This window comes from Dipodomys ordii, unplaced genomic scaffold (assembly GCF_000151885.1).
Source record: "Dipodomys ordii isolate 6190 unplaced genomic scaffold, Dord_2.0 Scaffold22, whole genome shotgun sequence".
Classification (NCBI taxonomy): Eukaryota; Metazoa; Chordata; class Mammalia; order Rodentia; family Heteromyidae; genus Dipodomys; species Dipodomys ordii.
The window spans coordinates 1,861,870-1,880,382 of NW_012267238.1; the positions used below are offsets into that span (position 1 = coordinate 1,861,870).

General features: G+C 45.2%; 2 protein-coding genes across 3 annotated transcripts in view; one reads left to right on the forward strand and one right to left on the reverse strand.

Moving 5' to 3' along the window:
* Positions 1-4: 4 nt before the first annotated feature.
* LOC105984098 (short transient receptor potential channel 2-like) lies at positions 5-14,749 on the reverse strand. Its single transcript, XM_013014174.1, has 11 exons — positions 14,661-14,749; positions 14,397-14,553; positions 11,851-12,021; positions 10,854-10,995; positions 9,955-10,110; positions 8,569-8,747; positions 6,521-6,606; positions 6,125-6,297; positions 4,727-4,808; positions 1,947-2,071; positions 5-588 (listed from the first exon to the last, which is right to left on the reverse strand). Exons 3-11 carry the CDS (start codon positions 11,893-11,895, stop codon positions 353-355), a joined length of 1,224 nt encoding a protein of 407 aa, XP_012869628.1. The 5' UTR covers positions 11,896-12,021; positions 14,397-14,553; positions 14,661-14,749; the 3' UTR covers positions 5-352.
* A 323-nt stretch (positions 14,750-15,072) lies between these two features.
* The window catches only part of Rnf121 (ring finger protein 121), a 63,638-nt gene continuing 60,197 nt past the window's right edge, over positions 15,073-18,513 (forward strand). Inside the window, exon 1 of one of the 2 annotated variants that reach the window (XM_013014178.1) lies at positions 15,073-15,167. In XM_013014178.1, coding sequence (XP_012869632.1) covers positions 15,105-15,167 — 63 coding nt within the window. In that variant the 5' untranslated portion in view covers positions 15,073-15,104. The remainder of the gene's footprint in view (positions 15,168-18,513) is intronic. The other variant, XM_013014179.1, reaches the window with a different exon arrangement.

Sequence of the window (18,513 nt, forward strand, 5' to 3'; positions counted from 1 at the left end):
AGTTAGTATTTTTCTTTTGAATGAGCCTCAGTTTTCCTTTAGAAAAATGAGTGTAAGAATGTGTATCATTCACTCAGGAAATATGTTCCAGATAGTGTCTCGAGGTACTAGACAGATCATCAGTTCTACTCCAGAAGTTCCAAGTGGGGAAAAGGACAGAGCTGTCTTCAGGAGAACTGGGTGCCATGGTGATAAAGTCTTGACAACTGGGAATTGGGAATGCAGAGATGCCTGCAAACAGGCAGTCTTGAGGGAATACGAAGCGTGGCATCAATAGCCTTGGGCCATGAAGAAATCTACTCCCGTCTTTGTCACTGGGGGTGGTGAGGCAAAGCCCTAGGATCACATTGGCTCATGTCCAGAGAAGGTCCCCACATGTGCTGGCATGTTCTTCAATCTCTCCTGCTGAGAACTGCAAGTGGCAGAGAGGGCACTGGACCCAGGAAGTGCGTGGTGAACTCTCTGGGGAGGATACCCACTGTACAGATGGGGATGAAGAGGGTGAAGAGGAAGGAGAAGCTGGCCAAGGCAGGGAGGTCTCTCCACATGTGGCGGCGTGCTGAGGAAGAATCTCCATGCTGAAGGAGCCTAAGGGGGAGAGAAAGAGGTGAACAGTATTGGGCCTGCCACCCCAGGACATGTGAGGACAGCATCTGCTGCCCACATGCAGCTGCCCTTGCAGGAAATTTCCTTGGCTGTTTTACACCTGAGACACGATCGCATACCATCAAACATTTCCTAAGTATTTGCTGTGTGCCTGGCAGTCTGCCAGGAGCTGAGGGATAGGGAGGTCCTCATGGAAGAGTCTAGTGGGAAAAGGGAGCTGGGAGCATACAGAACATGGATATAGGCAGAACTGAGACACGCTGAGTCCGAAGGAATCTGAGAATGGCACAGGAGCTGACTTGGGAGAGATTACTTGGGAAGATCAGAGAAGGTTTGGCAAAGAAGTATATTTATTTTAGGGCTGGGAAGATGGCTCAGTGGTAGCGTGCTTGCATTCATGAGGCCCTGGGTTCAATTCCTCAGCACCACATAAGCAGAAAAAGCCAGAAGTGGCGCTGTGGCTCAAATGGAAGGAGGCTAGCTCTGAGCCGAAGAGCTGAGGGACAGCACCCAGGCCCAGAGTTCAGGTCCCATGACCAACAACAATAACAAAAAGAAGTATATTTATTTTTGATTTATTAGTATTTTTTTTCTATTTTTTTATTTTTATTTTATTTTATTTGTGAAGATACTGTACAGAGGGGTTACAATTACATGGGCAGGATAATGCGTACATTTCTTACCACGCATTGCAGCCTCCTCCTTTTGTTTACCCTTCCCATCCCTTCCCAGCCTCCCCCTTCCCCCCCATGATTTATTAGTATTTTTATGTGTTGGTACTGAGGCTTGAACTTAAGAGCTGGAGTGCTGTCCCTTAGCTTTTTTGCTCAAGGCTAACACTCTACCATGTAAGCCACACCTCCACTTATGGCCTTTGGCTGGTTAATTGGAAATAAAGGTCTCCACAAACTTTCCTGCCTGGACTGGCTTTGAACTGTCATCTTCAGATTTTGGCCTCCTGAGTAGCTAGCATTATAGGTGTGAGCCACCTATACTGTGTAGAAGGTGTGTACTCCACCAACAAATACATCTGAACCGAGACTTAAAGAACGAGCAGAATTTGGTTTGGACATGGGGGGAACTTGTGAGGGAAATTCCAGGATCTCTCAACAAGGACTTATGTTGGCTTTCCTGCTTGTCCCTTCCCCAGCTTAGCTGACACAGTGGGAACAGATACTCCAGAGAGATTTGTCTTCAATTCTATCTGAGTACAACACAGTTACTTATGTAGGGACTTTGGAGATGACGAGGCCAGGGGTCTAAAGTTGTCTTCACAGTACCCCTAAATCTATATGCCCCTCAAGGAAAGCCTTGTAAGGAACCACCATCCCCAGGCTTACCTGCACAAATGGGGCACTGTCCATGACTTGGGACACTGCTCTTTTGGGCGTGGGGTGGGTGCTCTTTTTGCCTTGCCCTTGTTGTTCTCCTCTTGCTTGGCTGAGAGTTTGAGTTGGACAGAGATCTATGAGAAAAACAGGTAAATATCAGCTATTAACTAGGTACTGGTGGCTCATGCCTGTAATCCTAGTTTAATAGGAGTCTGAGACCTGGAAGATCAGAATTCAGAGGCAATCAAGGCAGAAAAGGCTGTGAGACTCCATCTCCAATGCTCCAATAGCATGGTTAGAAGCATGTCTCAAGTGGTAGAGCATGAGAGAGAGCTATGCAAATGTGAGGCCCTGTGTTCAAGTCCTGGAACGAGAAGTCATCAAGAGGCCACAGGACTGAAGGTGCCTAGAATTAGGACAAAAAGAAGTAGTATAGTTTATGCCGGAATAGCAACCTTGGCCTTTTTTTTTTTTTTTTGCCAGTACTGGGGCTTGAACTCTGGGCCTGGTGCCATCCTTTAGCTTTTTCACTCAAGGCTAGTAGTAGTGTAGCACTTTAGCCACAGCAGCACTTCCAGCTTTCTCAGAGTAGCTCATTGAAGATAAAAGAGTCGCATGGACTTCCCTGCCTGAGCTGGCTTTGAACAGAGATCCTTAGATTTCAGCCTCCTAAGTAGTTAGAACTACAAGCGTGAGCCCCTCTATTTTGCTTTTTAAAGTATTCTTACAATAGCATCTTTTCTTTTTCTTCTTTTTTTCTTTTTGGTGCTAGTACTTCTTCACTTAAGGTTAGTGCTCTAGCACTTGAGCCACAGTGCCAATTCCAATGTTAACCAGATATAACTGTTATGGACTTACCTTTCTGGACTGGCTTTGAACTGTGATCCTCAGATCTCAGCCTCTTCAGTAGCTAAGATTACCGATGTGAGTCACTGATACCCAGTATCTGATTTTTTGTTTGTTTTTTGTCGTGAGGCTTGAACCCTGGGCCTGGGCGCTGTCCCTCAGCTCTTCGGTTCAAGGCTAGCACTCTACCTCTTGAGCCACAGCGCCACTTCTGGCTTTTTCCATTTATGTGGTGCTGAGGGCCTCATGCATGCAAGGCAAGCACTTTATCACTGAGCCACCTTCCCAGTCCCGCATCTGTTTTTCTGATGTAGGCACTCAGAACTATAAATTTCTTGCTTACTACTTCCTTTTCTGTATCCCAAAGGGTCTGGTGATGCCAGGAACTTTTTGGTTTCCCTATTTTTTCAGTGACCCTCTAATCACTCTAGTGTTTTGGCCAGTCTCCGTGTGTTTAAATATTTTCTTGTTCTTTTTGTGCTGGTCCTGGGGCTTGAAGTCAGGGCTTGGTGCTGTCCTTGAACTTTTGTGCTAAAGGCTAGTGTTCTATCCCTTTGAGCCACAGTTTCATTTCTGGATTTCTGGTAGTCAATTGGAGATAAAAGTCTTACAACCTAGGCTGGCTTTTAACTGTGATCCTCAAATCTTAGGATCTTGAGTTGCTAGGATCATAGGCATGAACCACAGACACCTGGCATGTTTGAGTATTTTCTGTAGTATGCTTTGCTGTTGAGTTCTAGTTTAATTCCACTAGTGTTTTAGCTTTATGTCTTTAAAAATGATCTATTTGGAGTAATTTTTCCATCTTTTCACCCCATGTCCTAAGCTTATACTTGTCTTTGTCAGATGAATTTTTTTTGCTGGTACAGGGGCTTCAAGCCATCTTGACTGGCTTTTTGCTCATGGCTACCATTATACTCCATGAGCAATGCTTCCTTTCTGGCTTTTTGCTGGTTATTTGGAAGTAAGAGTGTTATTTATGGAAGCTGGGCACCGGTGGCTCACACCTGTAATCCTAGCTATTAAGGCTGAGATTTAGGATTGCGGTTCAAAGCCAGCCTAGGCAGGAAAGTCTGTGAGACTCTTATCTCCAATAAACCACCCGAAAACCGGAAGTGGCGCTGTGGCTCAAGTGGTAGAGTGCCAGCCTTGAGCTGACGAGCTGAGGGACAGCGCCTAGGTCCAGAGTTCAAGCCCCACAACCGACAAAAAAAAAAAAAAAAAAGTTATAGATTTGCCTGCTTGGACTAGCTCCAAACCATAATTCTCAGGTCTGAGCCTCCCTAGGATTATACACATGAGGCACTGGTGCCAAATTTGTTACTTGTAGGCAACAAATGCTTGGGTCCTGCTTTTTAATCCCTGTTGCTATTCTATGTTTTTGACCAGAGAGTAAAGACATTAGCATTCAATGTTAATATTGAAAAGTATATCATAATTTCTGTTATTTTGTTGTTACTATAATACTTGCTTCTTTCCTGCTTCTTCTCTGATAATCTACTCATCTAGCAGGCTTTATTCTTTCCTATAGTCTCCTGTCTTTGGTTTACCTTTCCTGTGGGTAGGATTCACTTAAGTATCTTTTGCCATGCTATTCTCATTGAAAATCCTAGACTGTGGGCTGAGAATGTAGCTTAGTGGTAGAATGCTTGTCTCGTATGCATGAAGCCCTGGGTTTAAATCCTCAGTACCACATAAACAGAAAAAGCCGGAAGTGGCTCTGTGGCTCAAGTGGTAGAGTGCTAGTCTTGAGCACAGAGAGGCTCAAGGACAGTGCCCAGGCCCTGAGTTCAAGCTCCAGGACTGGCAAAAAAAAAAAAGAGACTCAGAAACCAGCGTTCTCCCTGACCTAACACCTAACTAGAGCAAGAGCAGGGAAAGATAGACAGCTGAAAAAGTGTGGTTCAGAGAGGTGATCCGGGTCTTCCCCATAATCTACTTACCTTTGGTCCTGTACTTTCTTTCTCTTCCTCCTGGCCAGATCACTCACTGAATTTTGTTCTTTTTTTCTGTTTGTTCTGGGCTCTGTGTTAGAAATGGTCATTAAATCTTCCTCCTTAACAAAAAGCACCCCCTTTTTTTTTTCGGTTGGTCATGGCACCTGAACCTGGGCACTGTCCCTCAGCTCTTCAGCTCAAGGCTAGCACTCTACCACTTGAGCCACAGCACCACTTCCGGCTTTTTCTGCTTATGTGGTGCTGAGGAATCGAACCCAGGGCCTCGTGTATGCAAGGCAAGCACTCTACCACTAAGCCACCTTCCCAGCCCCCCAAAAGCCTTTACATGCTACGCATGTATATAAAGCATGTAAGGCTTTAAAAATATTTCTACTCTCTTTGATTAATTCTCTCTCGGTTTGTTTCTCCCCCAAACCCCTGGCCTGAAAATAAAACAACAACACAAAAACCCTGGGATTTGAACACAGTACTTTGCTACACTACTATCCTTCTTGTTTTTTTTTGGTCGGTCCTGGGGCTTAAACTCTGGGCCTGAGTGCTGTCCCTCACCTCTTCAGCTCAAGGCAAGTGCTCTACCACTTGAGCTACAGCACCACTTCCGGTTTTCTGGTGGTTTATTGGAGATAAGAGTTTCACGGACTTTCCTGCCCAGGCTGGCTTTGAATGGCAATCCTCAGATCTCAACCTCCTGAGTAGCTAGGATTACAGGTGTGAGCCACCAGCGCCCAACTACTCCTATACTTCTAAACCTCAAATTCGATGATATCAATAGTAAGCATTTCATAAATGTGTTGTGAACATTGAATAGGTAAAATTGGTAGGAGTGCTTAGCAATGTCTAATGTAAAACAGAGCCACCAAATGCTTTTTCTTTTTCTTTCCTTTCCCCTTCTTTCTTTTTTTTTTCTTTTTTTTGAGACAAGGTCTTGTTATGTATAGCCAGATTGGCCTTGAACTGCTTAGTTCCCAGAGTGTTTGGATGACAAGTGTGTACCACCCTTCCCAGCTCCCAAATTTAGCCTTTTCTTTATGATAAAACTATATAATTTTCCTTCCTTATTCCTCTAATAAACTTCAGTCCTACCACCCTTACTTCACTGTTTTTTGTGAAATGAGGAGGGAATTTGTATACTGTAAGAGGACTAGATAATTGGTTTAATCCCTTCACTCTAAGGAAGAAGAAATTAGGGCCAATAATGATAAGGATCCTGATTCTTGGACCAGTGCTCTTTCAATTACTATATACCATTTGCTCTCTCTTCCTCACTAACAGGTGACTTTTCTCACACATGAAGCTAGGATAAGCCATCCTTGTTTAGCACTGGTGGATGCAGGGAGGAAGGACGTTGCAGGACACAGTAAGGAAGAAATCATGGGACCTCACCTTCACTTTCTGCATGGCTGGGACCTGGTTCTGTGTGGTTGTTCTTGGGGTTTGTCATACTGACTGGAGGAGCTTTGCGAGCTGCTGAAAGCACCATGCGAGCTGAACGCCCCAGAGCCCCTGGCTGCAGTTGCTGTAGGATATCTTTAAGTTCTGAAATTTGCTTGGTGTTCCTGCAGAGAAACAGAGTATGTGGTCATGCCTAGAACACAGGCTCCATTTGGTTACCCAAGTCAATACCATCCAACATGGATTTGATTACAGACAGAGTGAGGCCTACAGTATGTGACTGATTGGAAAAACCAAAGGCTAGCTTTAGGTGCCTGTAATATGGTAGCCTTTCTTCTCTATGAGAAAGATCTGTGAAGTGGGTGGTAGATCTCCACTGCTACTTACGTCTGGGGATCTGGGAAGAATGTTCTCTGGATAGAAGGATGAGCCAGCCAGGGGCTTGGACCAGTCTCCTGAGAATCACAGGAGCCCTGAGGTGGGAAAAAAAAAGAGAGAGATAGAGAAATGTAGAATATCAAGATTCACCACTAGGGCACACTGCCACCTAGGAACTCAGTTTATGTATTACATGCCATAACTTGCACATTACACATTTACTGTACATGCTCTCTTTGAGTTCTCCTCTAGCTCCAAGATCTCAGGTTCTGTGATTTTGTGCCTTTAAGTCCCAAATGCTAAGGGTTTTGCCATTATCCTGAAAGACCCTAAGGATAAAAGAATCCATATTATTTGGAAAACTGGACGATAGGTACTGATACAAACATTTGAGTCTGTTATGTGCTAACTTTTGCAAGTATCTTTCTTTTTGCCTGCCTGCCTGCCTGCCTGTCCTTCCTTCCTTCCTTGCTTTCTTTCTCTCTTTCTTTCTCATGGCGCTTGAACTCTGGGCCAGGGGGCTGTCCCTAAGCTCTTCAGTTCAAGGTGAGTGCTCTATCTCTTGAACCTCAGTGCCATTTCCGGTTTTCTGGTGGTTGAAAATATCTTTCTATATATTTTATTTTTCTATATATTTTAAATGTGTACATATACCCATTCTTGCAGGTAAAAAAACTCAAGCTCTAGGGATTGAATCCAGGGCTTCACATATGCCAGGCAAGTTTTCTACAACTAAGCTACATCCCAGTCCTGTATCATTAATGTAAACAAATACTTCTACTTTAAACTACTTTGGGGGCTAGGAAGGTGGCTCAGAGGTAGAGGCCCTGGATTTGATTGCTCAGCACCACATAAGCAGAAAAAGCTGGAAGTGGCACTGTGGCTCAAGTGGTAGAGCACTAGCCTTGGGCTGAAGAGTGCAGGGACAGTGCCCAGGCCCAGAGTTCAGGCCCCATGACCGACAAAAATAAAAAACAAAAAAAACTACTTTGGGACATTTTTTGTTGGTGTTGGTCATGGGGCTTGAACTCATGGCCTTGGCACTGTCCCTGAGCTTTTTTGGTCAAGGCTAGTAGTCTACCACTATAAGCCACAGCTCTACTGCCGGTTTTCAGTTGTTACTTGCAGATAAGAATTTCATGGGCTTTCTTGCCTTGGCTGGCTTTGAACCGTGATCCTCACATCTCAGCCTCCTGATTACAGGATTGCAGCCAGTATTATAGGCATGAGCCACTAGCACCTAGCTTTACTTTGGGACTAAAAAACTTACTATTTCTTTCTAAATATTATTTATCAATTTAAATTTCCAGTATTATTTTGTGAGCAATTTTGTTCACATACAACTATAAACCTACAATGTGTGTGTGTGTGGGGGGGCATGTGTGCTCCCTCACCCCCAAAAGGTGGGAGCGGATAGAAACTCACACATCCCTCTGAAGAACAATGAGCATTGAACACTGAGAATTAATTTGATGCTCTAGCACAGATTTAAAGATATAAATGGTTTTGCAAGGCAGATGGGACAGCAGGACTTGAATGGAACCTTGGGCTTTCTGGTGCTGAAAAGGAAGTCTGATGAAAGCATAGTTCTCTCAAGAGCCAGAAATAATGTCTGAATATGAGGTTACACTGGATCTCAAAAAGAACATAATGGTGAAAGAATAAATGGTCCTGAATGCAACCCAACATTCAAGGCTCATTCACTTGCATCTTCCCTCTGTTAAAGAGGGAAAGAGAAGAGTTCATTCCTACCTGAAAGAAAACACAAAATCCTTAACTGGGTGCCAGTACCTCATGCTTGTAATCCTAGCTACTCAGAAGGCTGAGATCTGAGGATCCCAGTTCATAGTCAACCCAGGCAGGAAAGTCCTTGAGACTCTTATCTCCAATACCAGAAAACCAGAAGTAGAGCTGTAGCTCAAAGTGGTAGAGTGCTAGCCTTGAGCAAAAGAGCTCAGAAACATGCCCAAGCCCTGGGTTCAAGTCCCACCACTGACCAAAAAAAAAAAGAAAGAAAGAAAAGAAAACACAAAATCCTTGTTCTACATGGTTCATACCTGGCTCAGTCCAGAGCTCCCCGAGGCCGAGGGATCCGTGACAGAGTCAGCTAAGGAGTCCAGATTGGAACGCACACGCAGGAAGGCCAGGCCAAAGGATTGGTGACGTGTGAAGGGCTGGGAGCAAGTGAGACGAAGTCGATCCCATGATTCTTCTGAGGCAGGAGCTAGGAAATCGTCTCAAGGACAAAAGAAAAAGGGCTGGATGTAGTGGCCCACACCTGTAATGCCAGCACTTGGCAGGCTGAAATAGGAGGAGGACCAAGGGTTCACAGCCAGCGTGGGTTAACTATAGCGAGATCCCGGCCAGACCTATCTCAAATAACAAAAAAACAAAACCAACAACCTCACAAACTCTTCATGCCTTCAGTTCCTAATGCAACCCAACCCCCTCCAAGGATCACTCTTCCTTTATAACTTCCAATGGAAACATTAAAAAAAGCCTTACTAAACTATAAATCTCTAGAGTCCTGAAATCAGATATGTTTCTTTTGCAGTGCCCAGTTAACACATAGAAATTTTCATAAACAGAACTCAGGAAATACAATATGCTAGATAAATATAATCATCATATTCCATTACTTATATAAACATTTATCCTATACTCACACGCATTTATACAAATAAAAATGTAATAGTGACTGGCTGTGGTGGTGTATGCCTATAATTCCAGCACTTGGGAGGCTGAGGCAGAAGGGCTGTAAATTTCAAGCCATCCTGGGCTAACCCAGCCTGGGCTGCATATTGAGACTCTATCTCAAAAGCCAAAATAAAAACTAAGCCAGGCATCGGTGATTCACATCTATAATCTGATCTACTCAAGTGGTAGAAATCTGCAGGGGTGCAAAAAATTAGAGGGACAACCCCATCTCAATCAATTGGTGGGTGTGGTTGTGTGCAACTGTCATGCCAGTTACATGGGTAGTATAAATAGGAGACTGCAATCTAGATGAGCCAAGGCAAAAAGTGAGACCCTATCTCAAAAATAACAAGAGCCAAAATAGGATTGGAAGCATGGCTTAAGCAATAGAGCACTTGCCTACAAAGCTAAAAACCCTAAGTTCAACATAATACCACAAAAACCAAAACCAAACCAGACCAACCTATCCTACCCAACCAAATAGTAATCAAGTATGTGTTCTGTATCAGGTGTCACAAAATCAGAAAGTATAGGTAAATATAACCTGTCGTTCATAGGTATATCCAGCTATCACACATGCTCATCACACAGAACTCACACTCAGGCATACCACTTACCAACTACCCTATTTCCCTAATAGATGTAACTATGGCCCACACAGGCTAACCTAGTAGCATTTATAGCCTTCTCTATTCTGCATCCTCTTTCTGGGGAACATCTTCCTTTTCTGCTTTTGCCCTCTTTACCATCTTTAAACATCCGGACCCCTGAACGGTTCTTCCCCTGCTTTGAATCAGCAAGGGACATTAGCATGGTTGCAGGGAGCAGGGTGACAAAAGGTCTGTCCAGGGACCACGAAGAACGGCCCACATCAATCTGTAGGAACGCACAGCCACAGTTACCTGGGGAAATGGCAGACAGAAGGTAAGGGTGTTGGGATGACAAGTAGACCAGGGAACTTGTGGATGACAATCCTCTACTCTCGAGCTAGTTGGAGGTCAAGAAGGTCCAGCAACATGTGGAGACACACAGAGAGCCAGCAACTGAGACACACTAAGACCCCAGTCCAACAAATGATGTGCAGGTTCTTCAAGGTCTTCCCAGCCTGACACCTCTCCCAGTCTGAAGAGGCTCACTGCTTTTCTAGCTTTAGGCCCTGATAAGTAAGAGGCCACCATCTTTCTGTCCTACAAAGCTGGGACCAGTAGTCCTATTTTTAATAGTTCTCTACTTCAGAAAAGTCCAAGATCAACCTCCTCAATCCATAAACTCCTATGGACACTTCACCCTTCCAGCATCCTCCACACTAATATTTCCAGGATATACTGACTGTACTTGTTGATATTTATCATGGCAATGACCTAAGGCTTTATTCAGATCACACAGATCAAACCAAGGCAGGTACACTAATTCAGAAAGTATTATTCTACATTATATTTAAACTATTCTGACTATATTCTACATGATTAGAGACTTTGGAGTGATCTAACATCAGACCTGCCATAAGGGTCACAATTCTCCTTCACACTTTGGCAGGTCTTATTCTGAATAGCCAGAATGACTTGAGACATCTGATGGGAGTATTTAGAGGTATCACTCATGCATCTTCTCTCAGAGGTTCCTGGGCCACAGAGAGCTCACTCACCAACATCAATGTAGCTAATAGGCACTGCTCTCTCCAGCTGGAGCTCTGCTTTCAGTTGCCCACTCTTGTCCTGAGGACAGCTAAGCCATGGTCCCTTCTGGATGTCTGGGTTTAATAAGTTCTCCACAGGATACTTGGGATCCTAAATCAAGACAGCAGAGGAGGAAATCAGGAACCTTACTGAGCCCAAGGGAAACAAAATAAAATGAGGCCCATTAATAAGAGATTCGTTCTAACCATTTTTTGATTCTTCAAGTTTTTGAAGCATCTTAACATGATGTAAAGGGACTAGACAGAAATCCACAGGCATGGAGATAGATACTGTGGATGTTAGAAGACAATGTATGTTTTAGTAGGCTAAAAAGTATATGAAAAAAACTGCTCAAGATGCTCATGCAGGTAAGGATGATATGTATACTTTTTATTTTATTTCACTGAGACTAGAGGTTAATAGCTCCCAAAGATGGAAGGGTCTTTCTGAAATGTACGGGGAGGTTTTTGGCTTCCATGGTGACTAGGAAGCAATATATTCTCATTAGGGTCTTCGGGGCAGGGAGGCTAACTATGCCACAATGCAAATGGTATTGCTGCAAAGTGCGGACTTAGCCCCCAATTATCAATGGCACCTCTGACAAAGATTGAGACAGGAGACGGGAAAAAGAGAGTAATGAAGGCAGAGGAAAAGTGAGAAGTCCTAAGAATCCCCACATTGGAACAGTCCTGGGTCCAGGATCTGGGATCTAGCAGTATACTGGAATTATAGAACTTTTAGGAAGAAGGCTTAGATCACAATTGATGGTGGTCATAATTTAGCCTTATAGATTAAGGTTGACTTTGAGTGTCCCAGTCTGCTCTCAATGAGTGTGGCTAAAATGCTCTTCTGGGGACTCTGGTGCAGAATCTAAGCCTAGGGCTTTACCAGCTTCCTCCAAACTATAGGCAAGTCTATTTATTCCTTCCAGTCAAGGAAACAAATCATGCCTGATGACTAACATACCTGAGAGGAAAATGATACTATATGGCTGATCTTTACAGGAGCCATGGCAGGCCTACTAGCTGTCCCAAGTACAAATCAAAATGCTTCCTTTCAAAATCTCTTCGGTTACCACTTTGGCTCCATGTTTTGGTCTTCACAGCCTCCAGTAGAACAAGAATTCTCAAGTTACTCCTGAAGAAGAGGAAAAAGAAGAAACTCTGATGACAGGAGTCATTTTTAGCAGTTAAGTCTGATGAACCACCATGGGCTTGGAAGGAGAGATGGGCAGGGAGCAAATCCCAATCACCTAATGAGACTCCAACAAATGTGTAACAATCGGAATGCCATCTCAAGGCCATAGGGGCAGCAAGTACACAATAATACAGTAATATATTACCATTGGGTTTACACATAGATTAACTCCTGAGAGCAAGCTGCCTTAAGTCATTCAGCTTTGTCCTAGAACCTAGTACACAGAAATACATGCTCTGACTCTCTTTTTGCTTAAAGAATCTTCACAAAGTTGTTTTTCTTTTCTTTTGGGTCCAGTCGTGGGGCCTGAACTCTGGGCCTGGGTGCTGTCCCTCAGCTCTTCAGCTCAAGGCTGGCGCTCTACCACTTGAGCCACAGCACCACTTCCGACTTTTTTTCTTTTTGCTTATGTGGTGCTGAGGAATCAAACCCAGGGCCTCAGGCATGCAAGGCAAGCGCTCTACCACTGAGCCACCTTCCCAGCCCCACGAAGCTGTTTTTCATTAAGTTACTCTTCTATCAGAAATATCCAAGCCAAGCACTGGTGGCTCGCACCTGTAACCCTAGCTACTCAGGAGGCTGAGATCTGAGGAGCACAGTTCAAAGCCAGCCCAGGCAGGAAAGTCCATGAGGCTATTATCTCCAATAAACCACTCAGAAAACTGGAAGTGACACTGTGACTCAAGTGGTAGAGCACTAGCCTTGAGCTGAAGAACTCAGGTACAGTGCCCAGGCCCAGAGTTCCTCCCCATGACCAACAAAAAAATTAAGAAAAAAAAAGAAATATCCCAAAACTATCTGATATATTAGAACTTCTTGCTATTTGGTAGGTGCTTAAATATTGAGTTTGGTCTCTCAAAGCCTGTTCAATGTAGATTTCTATATTTCCTGCTGCATTTCCTATCACTACTATGTGTGTGTGTGTGTACACGCACACGCTCACGCGCACACATACACACTGATACTAGGGCTTGAACTCAGGGCTGCAAGCTCACTCAGTTTGTTTGCTCATGTTCAGGTTTTTTGGTTTGTTTTTTTTTTGCTTGCTAATTAAAAAGTCTTTTGGACTTCTCTTTCCTTTTCTTCTTTTTACTTCTTTTTTGCCCATTCTAGGGCTTGAACTCAGGGCCTCAGGCTCTTGCTTAGCTTGAGCCACATCTCTACTTTCATAGTTCTTTATTTCTCCCCTACCAATCCTGGGACTTGAACTCAGAGCCTAGGTGCTGTCCCTTCTTTTGCTAAGGGCTTAGCACTCTGCTACTTGAGCCAAAACACCACTTCAAGCCTTTTCTGTTTATGTGGTATTGAGGAATTGAACCCAGGGCTTCATGCATGCTAGGCAAGCACTCTACCACTGAGCCACATTCCCAGCCCTACATCTCCACTTCCATCTCAGACTTTTCTGCTCCAGCTGGCTTCAAACCAAGATCTCCAGTTCTAAGCCTCCTGAGTAGCTAAGATTACAGGCATGACCCACAGAAGCCCAAAGGTGTTTTACATAATTATCATTGTTTCTTTTATTTAATCTTTTTTTTTTTTCCTTGACCAGTCCTGGGGCTTGAACTCAGGTCCTGGGCACTGTCCCTGAGCTTCTTGTTCAAGGTTAGTACTCTTCCACTTGAGCCACAGAGCCCCTTCCCTTCCGGCTTTTTCTGTTTATATGGCACTGAGGACTCTAACCCAGGACTTCACTCTTGCTAGTCAAGCACTCTACCACTAACCCACATTTCCAGCACCATTTATTTAATCCCCCCCCCCCCCCCCGGCTCCACACATGTCCTGAGGCTTGAATTCTGGCCTGGGTGCTGTCCCTGAGCTTTTTCCACTCAAGCGAACACTTTGGTGGTTATTTGGAGACAAGAGTCTCCTGGGCGGGCTAGCTTTGAACCATAATCCTCAGATCTCAGCCTCCTGAGTAGCTAGGATTGTAGGTGTGAGCCACTAGGGCCCGGCTTATTTAATCTTTAAAAAGCTAACACGAGGCAGGTGTGGTAGCATCAGCTTATATTCTCAGCTACTGGGAAGGATGAAGATTCTTTGGGTCCACAGGTCATTCCAGTCCAATTCCCCAGAGATCCGGCCACGGGGCCGTGATGAGTGCAAAGAGTCACTTTCAGATGTGCATAAAACAGTGTGTAAAAAGTCAGTTATGAAGCCGGGCGGGAGCTGGGAGTCGCAGGATGTAGTACAGGGGAGTATAGGAACGTGTGGCAAAAGGCCTCGTTTGTTGGCCGCGGAGCTCCGGAGCAGCTGAAGACCTGCTTTCTTAGTGGTCACCACCCACCCCTCCCTAAGGTCTACTCAACACCACTCACCTGCGACAGCGAATCTTAGGAAGTCACCGCAGCTTCAGACCGGGGATCACAAATTCATTCTCCCGCCAATTCCGCACCGTGAACTCCGCCTTCTGACCCCAAGTTCCACTGTCTCCCGAAGCTCAGAAATTCGTTCTGGGGCTTAAAGAATCCGCGTCTGAAAAAAAAAAACAACTGTCATCAAGGCAACAGAGAGGGAGCCACACGCAGAAAAAAAAGAAAAAAAATACACGTGGTGGGTTTTTGTGTATAGATTTCTCTCACAGCTGTTCTCCCGTGGAGAGCGTGATTAAGCTTCCGGTTCAGACCCAAAGAAGCATGGGAAATGTAGTTCTTAGTTCACACGCTTCACTCCCGGCAGTCCACGTGAGGGAGCGTCGCGAAAGTTGCCCGTTTAGGGACTCTTGCCTTTTCGCTTTTCAAACGGCACAATTGGCGAAATACTTACACTCACAGTGATAAAAGCACAATGTCTCATTTTCCATTCCCTGCTGAGGTTTGGAAACGCAAGACAAACGTCCCTCTTTAATCCGTAAACGAGTAGCAAGTGGAGGGTCTCTTGGTCCCTGACAGGTCTCCGCCTGCCTCGAAGCTCCGCCCCCAGGCCGGCCTCCGCACTACCGATTGGCTAGCATCGCCAGAGCGGCGGAAGCAGCTGGCTAGCACAGGGGGGGGGACTGGGCAAGTGGGGGGGGGTCAGCGGGCAAGATGGCGGCAGTGGTGGAGGTGGAGGTTGGAGGAGGTGCTGCTGCGGAACGGGAGCTGGAGGAGGTAAGGGGGATTGGGAGACGGAGAAAAGAGGGACTCCACTTGAAAGTGAAGAGAGGCGACGGGAGGCCTTGGAGGAGGGGGCTCCCAGGAGGGACCGCAGGGGGCCCAGAGCGGGTAGAGCGTGCTGCCTGGGAGGCGGGTGCGCGGTGCGGGGAAGCTGCGGTTCTCCTGCCCCGGGGACCCTGCCTGCGGCGGGCCTGGGGTCGAAGGCTGGCCGCCGCCTCTAGGGTGGAAGAAAGGCGGGAGTGTGAGGCTTTTGAGGCCGTGGTCTGGGAGTCCCGGGGTGGGACGGCAGGACGGCGGGCGGCCGCGGCGTCGGAGGGGCGTGGTGGGAGAGGACCCTCAGCCGGGCGCGGGCGGTGGGCACGCAGACCCGGAAGCAGGGCTGCTTTCCTAGCCTAAGGGCTTGGACTTCTTTTCGGATAGGAATCGTTTCGTTATGTAGCCCTGCATTCTACGACGTGGTACCTAATGCATGCTCTGTAAAGTTTGGGTCAACGAATGAAAGGACCGATGCATGAATGAATACTTGTGGGCCAGAATTTCCCCATTCACCCATTGAGCGGACGTTTAAAGATCACTTTTGTGCCACGGCCTGGGCTAGGTGCTAAGGATACACCCACTTCCCTTGTAGAGCCTGCAGCGTTAATGGTTCGTGGGAGACAGACAAGGCTACGGGTCATTGCATTAGAGGAATGCACTGTGTGGCTTGGAGAGTGGGACACCTATTCTAAGAAACGCTTCCTGTAGTTGTTGGATCCTAAAGGATTAATGAAAAATCTCGCTCTTGACCTCTCTTCCTGCCTCCTTCCCTCCCTCCCTCTCTCTACTTCCTTGAAGGTGAACTTGAGAGTGGATGTCCCCTTTACCTAAGAGGCACGTAAAGATTGGTGTGTGTGTGTCTGTGTGCGTCAGTCTTGGAGCTTGAACTCAGGGCTTGGGTCCTGGGCACTGTCCCTGAGCTTCTTTTGCTCAAGGCTAGCATTCTACCACTTGAGCCACAGCACCACTTCTGGTTTTTTCAAGGCTGAGAAGCAGAGACGATGAGAAAGGAATGAAAAAGTCTGAGGCCAAAGGGACAGTGATAACTAGAGTTGCGTATGGTCTTGCATGCAGATAGAAATAGCATCGAGGAATAGAAGGTGAAGATTGATTGTCAGAGATGGGACCCGTGAAATCTCGGAGGGGGTTCAGAATTTTAGAGACACCTCCCCACTATTCCTATGTTGGGGGGAAAAGTGTAGGATTGATGTTGAGGCTCAGAAAGGATGTGGACTTAGGAAGTAAAGACTGTTGCTTGGTGGTGGGTTAATGTGTGAGTGTTTATCTGCTTGGGATGAGGCTGAGAAATTGGCAGGTGGTTAGAGCATGTAGAAACTAGGCAATGAAGTCCTCTACCTCCCAACCACTAGAGACTGGAGGTGTTTGAATACCTGTTGGTTGGTGAGGTGGCATGATTGTATAAATTACTTCCATTGACCCTTCTTGCATTAAGTCTCTTTATAATTGGCTGTCTTTTAATGAAATATATTTGAAAACACCTTGAGAAGAGTAAATTCTATATTGCAGATTGCAGTTATTATTTATGGTTTGTTAGTCATGGGCTCTCTCTTTTTTTGGGGGGGGGTCCAGTCGTGGGGCCTGAACTCTGGGCCTGGGCGCTGTCCCTCAGCTCTTCAGCTCAAGGCTAGCGCTCTACCACTTGAGCACTTCCAGCTTTTTTCTTTTTGCTTATGTGGTGCTAAGGAATCAAACCCGGGGCCTCATGCATGCAAGGCAAGCACTCTACCACTGAGCTACCTTCCCAGCCCCATACATGATATTTGCTTCTTAGTTTTTCTTGTTTGATGGACTCGAGTTACTTTTTTTTTTTTTTTTTAGGTCCGGTAGTGGGGCCTGAACTCTGGGCCTGGGCACTGTCCCTCAGCTCTTCAGCTCAAGGCTAGCACTCTACCACTTGAGCCACAGTGCCACTTCCGGCTTTTTTCTTTTTGTTTATGTGGTGCTGAGGAATCGAACCCAGGGCCTCGAGCATGCAAGGCAAGCGCTCTACCACTGAGCCACCTTCCCAGCCCCCTCGAGTTACTTTTTGTATAATACACTTTCCAGAATGTTATTGCTACAGATCAACTTAATATGAAACCACTAGTACTCATCCTAGAAACTTTAACTTCTTTTATTATTGGAGAAAGAATATAATCTCTTGTCTAGAAATTCAATGTGAATTGGTTCTGTCCTTTTCTTTGTGTTTTTAAGAAGGTAACTCTGAGAAGCAAAAACAGTTGTCTTCTTCAAGCTCTAGAAAGAAGAGAAATCTGGCATGTCAGACCTTAATTGTTTTTTGTGGGTTTTTTGTTGTTGTTTTGTTTATGGTTGGTCCTAGGGCTTAAATTCAGGGCCTGGGTGCTGTCCCTGAGCATTTTTGCTCAAGGCTAGTGCTCTACCATTTTGAGCCACAGCGTCACTTCTGGTTTTCTGATGGTTAATTGGAGGTAAGAGTCTCATAAACTTTTCTGCCCTGGTTGGCTTTGAACCACAATCCTCAGATCTCAACCTCCTGAGTAGCTAGAATTACAGGTATGAACTACTGGCACCTGGCCAGACCTTCGATTGTGTAGGTTTCTACTAATGTCTCCTTCACCATTTTGTGCAACCTTCCCTAGTAGAAGGCAAAGTACAGTGCACCATTAAATATGCAATTATGGGGACCTAATGCAGTTGTCATGTGTTAGAATTTTTAGGAAAAATTCAGGATTTTTAGCAATTTGCAATGCAGTGAGGAGACATGTAAATAACCTATTATAGTACAACTAGAAAATTGCTATAATAAAAATGTGTAACAAGTGCAGTGGGGCCCAAGAGACAGGCACCAGAGTCTGCTAGGAGAAGTCAGTAGATGGAAATGTGCTAAAAAAAAAAAAAACTAAATGGGTGAGTTCCCAAGAAAGCTGTGATTGACATGTGACATCAGAGTCGTCTCCCTGTTGCACTTGCTGCTTGATTAATAGACTCTACCGTGCAGCCCAGATTATAAAAGTGATGAGTAGCCTGGCAAAGATGTATTTTTGGTATACTTCTCTTCTTTGGAAAAAATATACAAGCTGTGATTTATTCCTTAGGATACTGTTTTCCAAAATCAGATGTCATTAGCATAATAAATAGTCTCAAATAGTAATTTGTCCCTCTCTCTTTCTTCCTACCTCTCTCTTTTTTTGGTCTGGTTCCATTACTATTTTCTGTAGAGGCTGAGAGGTAATTTAGGCTGTGCCAATAGCTGCTCTTGCTTCAAAGAAATGAATAAAAAAGAGGATTTAGGATAAAGCTAGTTATAAGGCTCTTACCTTAA

Bases quoted from the DNA above. Each gene is read 5' to 3' on its own strand.
- LOC105984098 (XM_013014174.1), bottom strand. From the start codon at position 11,895: ATGGCTCCTGTAAAGATCAGCCATATAGTATCATTTTCCTCTCAG. The intron at 4,809-6,124 runs GTGAGGTCCCAT...TTTCTAACACAG, and splicing joins CAGCCATGCAGAAAGTGAAG to AGCCCAGAACAAACAGAAAA. The intron at 589-1,946 runs GTAAGCCTGGGG...TCTCCCCCTTAG, and splicing joins ACAGTGCCCCATTTGTGCAG to GCTCCTTCAGCATGGAGATT.